This window comes from Megalobrama amblycephala, linkage group LG16, assembly GCF_018812025.1.
Source record: "Megalobrama amblycephala isolate DHTTF-2021 linkage group LG16, ASM1881202v1, whole genome shotgun sequence".
Taxonomy (NCBI): domain Eukaryota; kingdom Metazoa; phylum Chordata; class Actinopteri; order Cypriniformes; family Xenocyprididae; genus Megalobrama; species Megalobrama amblycephala.
The window spans coordinates 41,352,387-41,368,171 of record NC_063059.1 but is presented as its reverse complement, the minus strand read 5'-3'; the positions used below and the strand labels follow the sequence as shown (position 1 = coordinate 41,368,171).

Genomic DNA, 15,785 nt, shown 5'->3' with positions numbered 1-15,785 from the left:
GCTCTCTCAAGGATCCGGTGCACATTTTTCTGGTTCACCGTGAACGGTATGTGAACACACCTCTGTGTTGTGTTGAAGAACAGAACCGGACCCTGAGGTACCGACAGAACCGGACGCATTCACGCGGATCCCGACGCGACGCGTCTCACTGAGGGAATTTTACGCGACGCCGCTTTCATTGTACTATTATGTATTTTTTTTAAGCTTTCCATGTCATCGCTGAAATATTTTAAACATGATTTAGACTTCATTCATGAATTATTCGGTTTTAATGGACAATTACTTTCCCGCCACCAAACTGTGGAGAAAATCTGATTGACTTTGAACTTCATCACACGACGACTTTCCCTCAGACAAAAAATGCTGAAATTTCATAATTCTGATCTATGGATTGCTTGGCTGGTGTTCTTTTGTGTGAATGGTAAGTTTTAATATTTCTATTATTTGTTTTTTAAACAAACTATAAAATTCATACACTTTTTATTTTATTATTTAGTGCCACTAATTGTTTTGTCTACAAGTTGCTGATGTGTGCGCGCGCGTGACGTCACAAAGTCCTATATTTACAAGGAATGTAAACAAGGTTCAACATTTGGAGATGTTGGAGAAAGTTTGACCACTGTAATGAGAAGATGTGTCCTCTTTATGCTTTCAAATTTCCCATAATCCTCACAAATATGACGTGTTTTCAGTGTTTTACACTCTCTGGGGTTTGATTTCTTGCATATTTCTGGTACGCAAAGTGCAGCTGTTGATCTGAACAACACAAAGCTTGATGCTGTGAAATTGTGAGTGGATCATCATGGATAGGAAGCGGATACATGGGGCCGAGGACTCACGGACGGGCCAGACGGCGCAGGTCTGAGAGCCGTAATCCAACCAGATTATGAAGAGCACTGCTCCACGTGACGCTCTCTGACTGTCAGATGCACGCACAACACACACACACACACACACACACACTTTCATTGTACCTTCCTCTGTGATATCTTGTTAGCCCACATGACATGCACACAGGTAATCGTGTCAAATGCAGTCATATCCGTCCACTGTCATGTGGGATGCACCTGTGGGGCCCTTGATTATGATTTCACTTTTTTTTCACTTTTTTAACTTTAGTTAGTGTGTAATGTTGCTGTTTGAGCATAAACAACATCTGCAAATTTACGATACTCAAAGTTCAATGCAAAGGGAGATATTTTCTTTTACAGAAATCACTGTTTCAGGACTACAACAAGCTTCTTCCTGGGTTAGTGACATCACAACCCCGGAAATTTACATAAACCCCGCCCCCGAGAACACACAACAAAGGGGGTGGGGCCACGTTGGGCTGCTTTAGAGAAGAGGAAGAGTTGTTGTAGTAGAGTGTTGTTGACATGCCGTCATTTTACGCCGGACTGCTTCACAAACGAGGGTCAATTCAACACAAAAGATGAACATGACGGCACATGCTAGTGGATGAGTTGAATCAACTCCACAGCAACTACATAAATTTATCCACTGACCATTCAGAAACGTCCTAAAAGTTGTAACTTCTTCCTGAGTCTCTCCATCAGTGTCGACTCCGGTTTGAACAATGTAAGGCTGAACACCGTTACTGACAATCCTCACTTTGTCTGCGTGAGATTCTCCAGCTTTGTTGTTGTTGAGCTGTTAAAGCTCCGCCCTCTTCTGGAAAGGGGGCCGGGAGCAGCAAGAATGAAAATTTCCTGATAATTTACTCACCCTCATGTCATCCAAGATGTTCATGTCTTTCTTTCTTCGGTTTAAAAGAAATTAAGGTTTTTGATGAAAACATTCCAGGAATTTTTTCCATATAGTGGACTTCACTGGGGTTCAACGGATTGAAGGTCCAAATGTCAGTTTCAGTGCAGCTTCAAAGAGCTCTACATGATCCCAAACATCTACTCATGATTCAGTGACGGAACGAATCCAAATCGTTTCAGGTCGTCATGCAAGCGCGTTTGGCCAATTCACGGAAAAGAAAGTCGACAGAAATATGGGACACGCATACTAACTGCTGAAATATTTGCATGGAAAACGTTTCTCACGTAAGTTGATGGAGCGTGCATGGTACGAACAGCGCGTATATAGCCGTACAGCTGCATGTGCCACTGCGGCCACGAATCTAACCAAATTTAGCCACACCGCCAGGAAAAGAGGAGGAGGGAGATTGGGGTGCCACAGGCCGGATGAAGATGATTGGCGGGCCAGATTTGGCCAGCGGGCTGGCAGTTGATGAGCCCTGACGTAATGCGTGGTGTATTGCAGAGCAGTGCAAGATGAGCATTTGTGGTTAAAAAGTATATAATTTTTTATTTTTTTAAGAAAATGGCCGATGGTTTCTCTAGATTAGACTCTTATTCCTCGTCTGGGATCATGTAGAGCTCTTTGAAGCTGCACTGAAACTGACATTTGGACCTTCAACCCGTTGAACCCCAGTGAAGTCCACTATATGGAGAAAAATCCTGGAATGTTTTCATCAAAAAACATAATTTCTTTTAAACCGAAGAAAGAAGGACATGAACATCTTGGATGACATGGGGGTGATTAAATTATCATGAAATTTTTGTTCTGAATTGAACTAATCCTTTAAGAGCGAGTGATGATAAATATAAACTTTTCACAGTGTTGCGTTGACAGTATTGATCTAGTATTGACTAAGCGATGATTTGTAAGTCTCTAATTTCTTCTGTACTGTATACTTTGGCATTGACCTAATTCAACCTCCACATAACATAGTTTCCCTCTCTCTCCCTCTCTCTGTAAAGCATGTTGCTGTTAAGCCGATGAGATAACAGCCCTGGATGTGTACGTCTATTCAGACATGTCTCATTAATACATGCATGTTTGTGATAGCATTTGCTGGTTCATCCTTGTAGGGACTCCACTGAACAAATACGTAATCTTGTCATCTCTGGTGCAGGATCCATTTACAGAGCACTTCCAGGTGTTTAGTTCTGTTCAGGAGCAGCTCACTGAGTCAGATTCACTTTAAATGCAGTTTTAAAGTCTCATGAGAGCCCGGTCAATGGGTCGGGATTAGACGAAACGCTGTGTTTTTGTCCCACAGAGGCCTGTGTGCATGCGTGCCGTCTTCAGATTCGGTCTTCCCGAGCGGAGTTCGCTGCATTTCCTGTGCCGCTGTCACTGTCAGTTTAGAGACACGTCCCTGCACATGATCACCGGATCTTTGGTCATTAATTTTGCATCTTCTGCCATTAGGAAATGGCCAGGCAGCATGAAGGTACCTTGAGGGCATGATGTGGGGGAAAAATGGGCATGCTACTCTGAACTTTATAAAGAAAAGTAGATAGATTGATAGAGACAGAGTTATGTACTGCCACTGACCGAGTCGTCAGAAGTCGGAGCTGAAATGAATGATTTGGTACAGTGTTTTGAAGGAGAGAGAGAGAGATGGAGGTTTCTCTCTGCTTGAGTTCTAATCATTGTATCGCTCTGCCTCAGGGTTCAGGAGCCACACCAGCGAACAGATCAATTCTGCCAATTAAAGTTCATCCAAAGCACTGCTGCACTTTTTGACCCTGCGCTGAATGCAGCTTCACTTAGAAATCAAACCAAACTGAATTAACATATAAAATGGATTTCTTATAGAAAGTTTGCAGGTCGTTTTCTCAAGGATAGGAAGAAAGTTGGTTCGGTCAAAATTAGGTTGAAATTTTTGCCAAAATAAATTTGCTTTATTAAAAGTTTAATATCTTGTTTTTTTTTGTTGTTTTTTTTTTAATAATATAATATATTTTATTTAATATATTTAATTTTGATTTCCAGGACTGTGAAAGTAATAAAATATGTTGGAAATTTCTATGGAGAATATAATCTGGTTTTTCATCTGATCTTTCTGAGTGTTATAAAATTATTATAAAATTATTTTTAAGAAACCTAAAGTTAATATTAATCAAAACTAGTTACTGGAAAAGTTCATTGGTCAGTCAGTTATGGAGCCACACACATGACATGCAGGAAAAAATTGTAGGCTAAATCATGTGCAGGATTTATAAATCGAGGGAACGAAATAGTAAATCGCATGATTTAGCAAATCGAGGTGAATGATAAAGTAAATCAAGCGCACAATTTAGCAAATCGAGGGAACGAAATAGTAAATCGCATGATTTAGCAAATCGAGGTGAATGATAAAGTAAATCGAGCGCACAATTTAGCAAATCGAGGGAACGAAATAGTAAATCGCGCGCACTGTTTAGCAAATCGAGGGAACGAAATAGTAAATCGCGTGCATTATTTAGCAAATCGAGGGAACAAAATAGTAAATCGCGCGCACTGTTTAGCAAATCGAGGGAACGAAATAGTAAATCGCGTGCATTATTTAGCAAATCGAGGGAACAAAATAGTAAATCGAGCGCACGGTTTAGCAAATCGAGAGAACGAAATAGTAAATCGAGTGCACGGTTTAGCAAATCGAGGGAACAAAATAGTAAATCGCGCTCTTTATTTAGCAAATTGAGGGAACGAAATCGTAAATCGTGCACACTATTTAGCAAATCGAGGGAACGAAATAGTAAATCGAGCGCACAGTTTAGCAAACCGAGGGAACGAAATAGTAAATCGAGCGCACAGTTTAGCAAACCGAGGGAACGAAATAGTAAATCGAGCGCACTATTTAGCAAACCGAGGGAACGAAATAGTAAATCGCGCGCACTATTTAGCAAACCGAGGGAACGAAATAGTAAATCGAGCGCACAGTTTAGCAAACCGAGGGAACGAAATAGTAAATTGCGCGCACACTTTACTTTTTTTTCTTGCATGTCATGTGTGGGGTTCCGTATTTATTAATATTTTAAATTAGCTTTTAATTTTTATATTTTTAGTTTTCATTTTAAGTTTAGTTTACATTAATTTTGTTAGGTTCTTTTATAATTTTTATTAGTTTTGATTTTTTTTTTTTTTTTTTTTTTAGATTTAATTTTTTTTTGTAATTTTTTTTTTAGTTTTGGTAATTTTAGTATTTCAACTTATTATTTTTTTTCAGTTAAACTTAAATTTTATTTAAATTCTTCAAGTTTCTTCTAAAATGGTATTTTATTTTATTTAAGCTTTATTAATGATTTTTTTTTTTTTTAGTTAACGCTGGTTAGAGCATCTCTTGATTAGGAACTATTTAAATATGATCTTATCAATATAATCCTAAAGTTTCTTTCTTTAGTCGCTTTTTCAGCAAAAAAGGTACAAAGGCCAGATTTAATAAAAAAAAAAAAAAATCATTTTGTGAATTTGCCCCTTCCACTTTTTCCACAACGTGAGGGTCAAAATGAAGATGATGATGGTGATGATGAATGCTTTTTCCTTTGATTTTCTTTTTTCCCGCTGAAAAGCGGAGCAGCTGGAATATGCAGAGGACAGATGGAAGTTTCCACCTCGATTATCTTCAGCTAAAAATATCCGCTCAAAAATTAAACGACCATTGGGACTGCTAGCAAAGTGCCTGAGAGAGAGAGAGACGGGATAGGACGCCTGCCATCCTTGAGTTTGGGGATGAGGAATGAATAAATGATATGAGATTTTTGAGCGAGATGGAGAGTCACCTTCAAGAGACGTGAGGTCAGCAGCAGGCTAGAGGTCTAACCACAACACATCTCCCTAGATTCCAGCTAAAACACCTCTGGCTAGATCACTGCTTCCCAACTGGTGGGTCGTGACCCAAAAAAGATCGTGGATAGCAAAAGAAACAGGACAGAACTATCTGTGTTTATAACACAATGATTCATATTTATAATGGTACTTGAGTTTCACTATGAAACGGCTGTAAATGAACTCTCTCTAAGTGGAGTAGCTCTCTCTGGAGATGATATCCACCCTAAAACACTTCTTTTGAATCGTGTCTTTTAGAGAAGACTGTTCTTTCAGGAACTGGGCCGATCAGAGACTCACCCTCTGTTCAAAGCAGCAGATATTCTCTTCTTCTTCCTTTGTACTTCATATCTTCAAGAGCTGGTCCTCCAGGTATACTGTACTACCTGGTTTTAGACTAAAATGTTAGAGTCGACAGAGATTCAAATCTATTTCAAGTCAAAGTTTAGCCTGTCTTGGGGAAAGCGCTCTTGTGCTCTTAAAGGATTAGTTCACTTCAGAATTAAAATTTCTTGATAATTTATTCACCCCCATGTCATCCAAGATGTTCATGTCTTTCTTTCTTTGGTTTAAAAGAAATTATGTTTTTTGATGAAAACATTCCAGGATTTTTCTCCATATAGTGGACTTCACTGGGGTTCAACGGGTTGAAGGTCCAAATGTCAGTTTCAGTGCAGCTTCAAAGAGCTCTACATGATCCCAGACGAGGAATAAGAGTCTAATCTAGAGAAACCATCGGCCATTTTCTAAAAAAAATAAAAATTATATACTTTTTAACCACAAATGCTCATCTTGCACTGCTCTTTGATGTGCCACGCATTACATCATCACGTTGGAAAGGTCACGCGTGATGTAGGCGTAAGTATCAATACAATGTCTACAAAGTGAACGTGCAAAGATTAAGACTGAAGAATGAACATCTTGGATGACATGGGGGTGAGTAAATTATCAGGAAATTTGAATTCTGAAGTGAACTAATCCTTTAAAAATAAGGGTCCCAAAAGGGGGATGCGATAAAATAACCATTTTTGGTTCCCCTTTCAGTGATTGATTCTTAAGAGAACCATTTTTTCCATGAATCTTAAAGGTTCTTCATGGAACCATTTATCTATCTATTACCATTTTTCAGTCATATCCGACTCTGGGTGATTCTATGGCCATATTCTATGGATTTTATTCCTCTCTCCATATGCGAGAGACTGTCCATGAATTTCCTTGGCAATGTTTTTTTCCGGGGTAGGTTGCCAGGTTTTTACCCAACCCTCCCCATTACATTGCTTTAGGACTCACCCACACACACACGCCACCTATTGATGGTTCAGTTAAGAACCTTTAACATCTATGGAAACATTCCATTCCACAGAAGGTTCATTATAGAGGAAATTATTAAAATGTTCTTTACACTCTTTTAAGAGCTGATCACTGAAAGGTTCTTTGAGGAACCAAAAATGGTTCTTTTATGGCATCACTGCAAAAAAACCTTTATTTGGATCCTTTTATTTTTAAGAGTGTAAATCTGACAATAGTGAAGCAGTGTTTGTTCTCGAGAGACAAATATCCAAGACGTTGTTGAGTTTTTTTGAGACATCTGTCTGTGACATCACTCAGCTTATGGAATTTCTGTAATTCCAGAGGATTAAGAATGTTCGACGATGGAAGCTTTATTTAAACATTGAAACATTGACAACGTGACAGTGCAATTTTTCAGAATGATGTCTTACATCCCAGTTTAATATGCAGAGACAAATAATAATTCTTTGTAGGTTGAATCTCCCAGAAGTGGAAGTCAGTGGTGAAATTAAACATTGATCTGTTCGTTTGAGCGGCCTGACATAGATGCAATTTTGGGACCCAGTTATCTGTTTGTATGAACAATGGAAGACTGGTGAACAGATTGGGAAAAATGTTTGAAAACAAATACAGTTTTAAGATCTATTAACATTGCATTTAATTCCATTTTAGATTTGATTTAAGCAAGTGCTGCAAACGCAGATCTTTCAAATAAAACAATTCTTCCTTACAGAAAACACACACTCCAGATATTGTTTGTAGAGGGGGTGTCACTAGTGATTGTGTGGGTGTGATTGCAGAGGCTGATATAAATCAATAGGTCAGAGGTGTGTGTGTGTGTGTTGTCTAATAGTGTCTGTGCTGTAATACTGGCAGCACCACAGTCCAGTAATTCAGAACAAAGGTCCTCTGTCTCATTCTCTCAGCTTCTCATTTTCTCGTTTGCAACTGTCATTAATGTCCAATTTTATCCTGTGTTTTTGTTTTATTGGATATTGCTTCTCTGCAGGAGCAAAAGATATTTATTTTTTTTAGATGATTTGCAGTGAGACAAAACTCACCTTAGCATAAAAGTCAACTAGATTTTTACATATTCTGAACAAAATACGAGTGATTTTTCCCATGCAAAAATCCCCACAGTGTTAGGGATTTGTACATGCATGCAACCTCCTGGACTTTCTGTGAAATTCACTGTTCTGACATTGAAATATAGCTATTCATGTGATTTGTGCATTTTAAGATAGAACATCTGCCATTTTTGTTCAGACCAATTATATAATAATTTACTAGGCTTGAATGTGAAGTTTTTCATTTTACAAAACTTTGTTTTTGTAAAAACTGAATTGTAAAGTTGTTTAAATTGTAGTTTATGGTCAATTTACAGTTTAGGAAGCTTGTTTCCGCCATGAAAAAAAAAAAAAAAAAAGTTAATTGCGACTTTTTTCTCGCAATTGTGAATTAAAAAGTCCGAATTCTGAGAAACTCGCAATTTCATGTTCTAACGTCCAATTGTGAGGGGAAAAAAGACAAAGTTTTTTCTCAGAATTGTTTATAAATCGCAATTCTGACTTTGTAACTCACAATTCTGACTTTATATCTCACAATTCTGACTTTATATCATGCAATTCTGACTTTATATCATGCAATTCTGACTTTATATTGTGCAATTCTGACTTTATAACATGCAATTCTGACTTTATATCGTGCAATTCTGACTTTATAACATGCAATTCTGACTTTATATCATGCAATTCTGACTTTATATCGCGCAATTCTGACTTTATAACATGCAATTCTGACTTTATATCATGCAATTCTGACTTTATATCGCGCAATTCTGACTTTATAACATGCAATTCTGACTTTATATCACGCAATTCTGACTTTATATCACGCAATTCTGACTTTATAACATGCAATTCTGACTTTGTAACTCACAATTCTGACTTTATATCACACAATTCTGACTTTATATCGCGCAATTCTGACTTTGTAACTCACAATTCTGACTTTATATCACACAATTCTGACTTTATATCGCACAATTCTGACTTTGTAACTCACAATTCTGACTTTATATCTCACAATTCTGACTTTATATCATGCAATTCTGACTTTATATCATGCAATTCTGACTTTATATCGCGCAATTCTGACTTTATAACATGTAATTCTGACTTTATATCATGCAATTCTGACTTTATAACATGCAATTCTGACTTTGTAACTCACAATTCTGACTTTATATCTCACAATTCTGACTTTATATCACACAATTCTGACTTTATATCGCACAATTCTGACTTTGTAACTCACAATTCTGACTTTATATCACACAATTCTGACTTTATATCATGCAATTCTGACTTTATATCATGCAATTCTGACTTTATATCGCGCAATTCTGACTTTATAACATGTAATTCTGACTTTATATCATGCAATTCTGACTTTATAACATGCAATTCTGACTTTATATCATGCAATTCTGACTTTATATCGCGCAATTCTGACTTTATAACATGCAATTCTGACTTTATATCATGCAATTCTGACTTTATAACTCGCAATTCTGACTTTATATCACACAATTCTGACTATATATAATTCTGACTTTATATCACACAATTCTGACTTTATAATTCTGACTTTATATCAGGCAATTCTGACTTTATAATTCTGACTTTATATCACACAATTCTGACTTTATATCATGCAATTCTGACTTTATATCACACAATTCTGACTTTATATCATGCAATTCTGACTTTATATCACACAATTCTGACTTTATATCACACAATTCTGACTTTATAATTTTGACTTTATATCACACAATTCTGATTTTATAATTCTGACTTTATATAACACAATTCTGACTTTATAATTCTGACTTTATAACTTGCAAATCTGACTTTATAATTCTGACTTTATATCACGCAATTCTGACTTTATAATTCTGACTTTATATCACAAGTCTGACTTTATAATTTTGACTTTATAACTCACAATTCTGACTTTATAATTCAGACTTTATATCACGCAATTCTGACTTTATAATTCTGACTTTATATCAGGCAATTCTGACTTTATAATTCTGACTTTATATCACACAATTCTGACTTTATAATTCTGACTTTATAACTCGCAATTCTGACTTTATAACATGCAATTGAGTTTATATTTTTTTTCTAGTGATAAAGTATGTTTACAAGCTGTTTCATTAATAAAATCCAATTAAAATTAAAAATGAATAAAATAATTAAAAGTAAATCCATAAAATGATCCCATGAAGGAACCCTTAAAAGATCCTAAATATAAAGCTCATGACGGAACCCTTTAAAGTTCTATATAGAACCTTTTCTTCTAAGAGTGTGGCTTCTTAAATAAATATTCAGTCCACCAGTCCACTAGTTACATGAATCACTTTCACGAGAGGTCATGATTGAAACACGTGTCTGCTGTCTGTGTTTCTGTGAGCTTTAAAATAACAGCAGATGTATGGTGACGCTTGAGCAAAGAACAGAGTCATTTTCTGCCCATCTTGTCTTGCACCTTCTCTTTCAATCACGGGAAATCAATATCTGACCACAGAGCGCACTTGCTGTGGGCAGTTAACATGAACACTGTGTTACAGTTGAATCAATAGCCGTTACTGATTTAAATAGATCGTTAGTGCAGGTGGACGCGTGTCTGTTCATTTGTAAGGTTGTGGCTCTGGAGAAGAATGTTCTTTTGGAGTCACGTTCACCAGAGGAAAGTCTTGAGGTTGCACTTTTACTGTAGAAGCACTTTAAGGGTCCGTTCACACAGAACTCATTTTTCTGCTCCACTGCGCTAGTATTCTTCTAGTGTGCTTCTAAACACACCCTTGAGACAAATCTACTGTATCCACCTGTTTGTGTGTTCAGGTGGAGTCAGAACATCTCTGAACATCTGCCACCACTGCAGGTCAGAGTTTTCTATCGGAATAACCTCTTGATTTATGCAGAGACAGATTCATACCTCTCATTTCTCTCCACCATATGGAAATCTTGAACAGCAGATGATCATCTGTCCTGTCAGATCTGTCGCTCCCTCTTCAATCTGTTCATTCTGTCACAGGAAGAACGGATGGAGGGGCTGCGGGAACCGGATGGCTCATTTCTTACTGAAGACATTTTGAGATTGCAGCTGAGGCTTTATGTCTGCTTGATAGAATATCTGAAATTAATTGTAGCTCAGAAGAGAAAGAAAAGCTGGAGTGATTTTACTTATGGCCACCAGTATGACTGCATGTGTCGTTCCCCAAGTGAAGAGCCATAATCCAAGTCCAGTTAACGATAGTATTAATTAAGATTTCTTGCACAAAAAACAGGCAGTAATTAAACTGACTGAAGTTTTGTTTTCCTTATAAATGTGTGAATCGGTTGAATGAATGATTCACTGACTCACTCGTACTGGCAGTCAGTTGTTGTGTTCATGAATTAATCAGTGTGTTAGAATGAATTGTTTAAGTGATTCATTGACTCACTCATTATAATTGTGACTTATTTAGTTCCTGAATGAATCAATGTGTTTAAACAAATTGTTTGAATGAATGATTCACTGACTCACTCGTAATGATAGTCACTTGATTTGTTCCTGAATTAATTAGTTTGTTTGAATGAAACGGTTGAATGAATGATTCACTGACGCACTCATGATTGTTTCGTTCCTGAACCATTCGGTCTGTTTGAACAAATCAGTCAAGTGAATGATTTAATGACTCACTCATAATGATAATCACTTGTTTTTTTTCCTGAATCAATCAGTGTGTTTGAACAAATTGTTAGAATGAATGATATAAACAAATCAGTTGAATGATGTTTAAAAGAATCAGTTGATTCACTGACTCACTCGTAATGATAGTCACTTCTTTTGTTCCTGAATTAATTGGTATGTTTGAACGAATTGGATGAATGAATGATTCAATGACTCCTGATTAATTATTTGTACTTGATTATGATTAATAATATATGTACATTTCTGAAATTACATAATTTGGACACAGTCAATTTAAATCAGTTGAATGAAGGATTTAATGACTCACTCATATAGCCTGCGTCTCAAAGTGCATACTATCCATCCTAAATAGTATGTGACACTAGTAATATTCAATACTATTTAGGGCGGATAGGGTGGATAGTATGCACATTGGGATGCAGGGATAGTCACTTGTTTCGTTCCTGAATCAGCGTGTTTGAACAAATTGTTAGAATGAATGATTCATTAAATCACTCAAAATGAAAGTCACTTGTTTTGTTCCTGAATCTATCTGTGTGTTTGAACAAATTGTTAGAATGAATGATTCATTAAATCACTCAAAATGAAAGTCACTTTTTTCATTCCTGAATAAATTAGTGTGTTTGAATGAATCGGTCGAATGAATGATTCATTGACTCACTTGTTATGACTTGAAACGCTTCAAGTGTGTTAGAAAGAAGCATTTGAGCGATTCAGTGATTCACTCATAAAGACAATAGGTGTGTTCGACTTGAAACGCTTCAAGTCAAACACACCCAGTGGCTTATTTCATTACTTAATGAATTAGCATTTTTGAATGAATAATTTAAACACACGAATCAATGAATCACTCAAAAAGACTCACTTGTCACCAATTAATGAAGTAACAATGTAACTTGCAGAAAAGTAAAAAAAAACATCATTAACTAACTGTTGTTTAGTAAATTGCATCTATATTTTCTTTCAGTTTTTACATCATATGACTCATTTAAACTGAAAAAATAATGTTTTCATCCAGAATATAAACTATTAGACATGTTTATTGCAAACAGAGCTCTAAACACAGTGAAAGCACAGTAAAAGGCTGAAATAATGTGTGTGTGTGTGTGTGTGTGTGTGTGTTTCAGTTGTAGGTCATTTGTCTTCATGTATGCTCAGGAACCCATCTGTAGGACAGGGCGCATCTCAAACCAACCGTTTTACCAGATAATTCTCTCCTGTTTCTGCCTCTGAATCGCACGCATTAACGCAGAGCACCTCGCGAGGGTCGTTTGAAATGAAATTCACAACACCTCTTTGTCACGTTGACATTCCAGCTCCACAATTGAACCAAAATTGACCCGTACGAGCCAAGATCATTAAGGAGATAATGAAAGGACTAATGACACACACACAGAACAGATATTAGTGCCACTGATCTCTGTGACCCATTAGTGTGATCCTGTACAGAAAGGCTTTTTTAAGTAGATTCAGGCTATTGGAGAGGCTTTAGTGGACACGTGTGTGTGTGTGTGTGTGTGTGTGTGTGTGTGTAAGATAAGGATAATAGTTTGTCAAACAGTGAAATGCTCCTCTGTGTATTCGGGCCAAATCTTCCGCTAAAACAGGCTCAGCTGAGCAGATTAGTGCGCAGTGATTTTATAGATTATAGATCATTTCTGGATTTGATATATATCAGTCAGACAGCACTCACATTGATCTAGCGCTTTCGTCCGTCTTTATCTTCCTATTGTCATTCTTCATTCGACTTTTATTTCTATATACAGTAAACCAATCACTACATCTATGTACTAATGACTACACTCTAAAAAATGCTGGGTTAAAAACAAACCATTGAAAATGGACACACCCAGCAACTGGGTTGTTTGAACCCAGTGGTTGGGTTAAATGTTTGACCCAACCTGCTGGGTAGTTTTATTTAACTCAACTATTGTTTAAATATGACTGTACAGGGCTCAACACTAAGGATTTTTTCTGCTGGCCCGGTTGGGCCATTGGTTCAAATTTGTACTTGCCCTGCCAAAATTTTCACTGGCCCCACAATAAAAAAATTAATAAAGTAAAAGAAAAGAAAATGGGCCTATAAAATAAGCCTAGTTATTGTTTAATGTTTTTGATACATGTAACCTTAATAAATAAGATTATGACACCAAAAGCTACTAGATTAACTCACTTAAATTTGAAATATTGTTAGACAAATAAACAGTAATAAAATAGGAACAAATAATCAAATTACAACAAACAGAATAAACATAAATGAAATAAATGGTGCTTTTCAGGTTTTTTATGTAGGCTTAAAGGTACAGAAATTGTAAACTAATGTATAAGTATATAACTAGATGAAACTTTATTAAAGTTAATCAGTCAAGAGCAGTTACAGATGCATAAATAATGTTTTGAAATGCTGAAAATATAGAACATTAAATACTGTTATTTGAAATTATTTATAAAATGAAAAGATATTTTAAAAGTGAAATTAAACCTGCCAGTAGGGGAATCACTGTTAATGAGCGAGTCATTGAGATTCAACCGATTCATTACAACGGCTGATTCATTCAGGAAGTGTTGCTCAGAGACGCAAAACAATGCTGTGGACTTTGGAACTATTTTCATTGGTGAAATAGAGTGAAACAAGCGATTTGGTGTCTAAAATGTCAATGTCAATTAATATAAACTGCTTGTTTATTAAACTGTACGTTGTATAAAATCAATTTCACATTTGTAATCATGCTGATATTTGGAGAAAAACAGCACTCTTTGTGTAATATTGGTTAACTGTATTAAATTATATACATATAAAAGACATACAGGGGCATTTTTGCCAGTTATCTTGAATTCTGGGGGCATTATAAATACATTTTAATAGACTAAATCACGCAGTGAAATCGTGCACTCTAAATAAGCATGCGCACTAGTTTAACCTACTAGACTATGTAACGTAGTGTATGCGTGCACTCAATGGGTGTGTTTTTGTTTGGTTTTTGAAAAGTGAGGGACGTACTCGATAAATCAACAGTTACGATATCATTGACGATATATAACGCACACCATACAGCACTGGCCCGATCGGGCAAATGACTGTTCTGTCAACTGTCCTGAGCGTCGTTCACACTGGCCCCGGGTCATCGGGCGGTCCTTATTGTCGAGCCCTGCTATATTGCTTGCTTAAAATAAACCCAAAGCATGTTGGAAATTAACATTTATTAATAAGATTAATGAATAACAATTCAACAATATAAAATTGCTTATTAATTAAAGTTCACTGGTTGATTATTATTGTTGCCTCTAGTAATTTTGTGTCTGATTTTTAATTTCCAACATATTTTGGGTTTAAGACAGCCATATAGGAATTTTTAAACAATAGTTGGGTTAAAACAACCCAGTCACTGGGTTTGTCCATTTTCAACCCAATTTGGGTTGATTTTAACCCAGCATTTTTTAGAGTGTAAAAATAAAAACAGTATAAATAACAAAAATAAAAATGTTTTTTCTTTATCTAATTAAGTGCAAACAATAAGTACAACCATAATCAAACTACTCTGTCAATATTCAAAGTGCAAATAGAGACCAAAACAGAGACCAGAGCTAACAGGTGGTTACAACTACACAGCCTAGTCTGAGATAGGTTTGATATTGGGAGACAGGTTGTGTGTAGCTTAATTTGCAAGCATCAGGGAGCTCGCGTTTTACTTTCGCTTTCGAATTTGCGATCGCACGTACTCTGTGAATAGGGAGCAGTGGTGCTGAGTTTGCTTTCTACAAGATAAGACATTTATCAGACACTTAGGCTCTGTTGCGCAACGAATCCTCTGCCATGGTCTCGTCAGTCATCTCGCCTAATGCCCAGTTCAGACTATATGATTTTTGCCCGATTTTACCACGATCTGCTTGACATAAGGTGTTGTGGGGATTTGTAAACTACAATGGGTGTCGGGACGCAAGATTCAACCGTTTCAACTGATTTCTAATTAATTTCTTAATTATTTTTTATCGTTCATCCATCACCACTGCATTCACACTAAAGCTGTATGATGCTGTTAATGATCTTTATCTTCATCTATATTCCTCAGACTCTCCTTCATACATAATTAATGCTGTTGTTTTCTCGTCGGTCATCAGACTAT

General features: G+C 36.4%; 1 protein-coding gene across 1 annotated transcript in view; it reads left to right on the top strand.

Annotated features, from left to right (window-relative positions):
• igsf11 (immunoglobulin superfamily member 11) overlaps nucleotides 1-15,785 on the top strand; it is a 126,877-nt gene that overhangs the window by 204 nt on the left and 110,888 nt on the right. Inside the window, exon 1 of the mRNA XM_048161122.1 lies at nucleotides 1-421. This exon is cut by the window's left edge and continues 204 nt beyond it. Coding sequence (XP_048017079.1) covers nucleotides 361-421 — 61 coding nt within the window. The 5' untranslated portion in view covers nucleotides 1-360. The remainder of the gene's footprint in view (nucleotides 422-15,785) is intronic.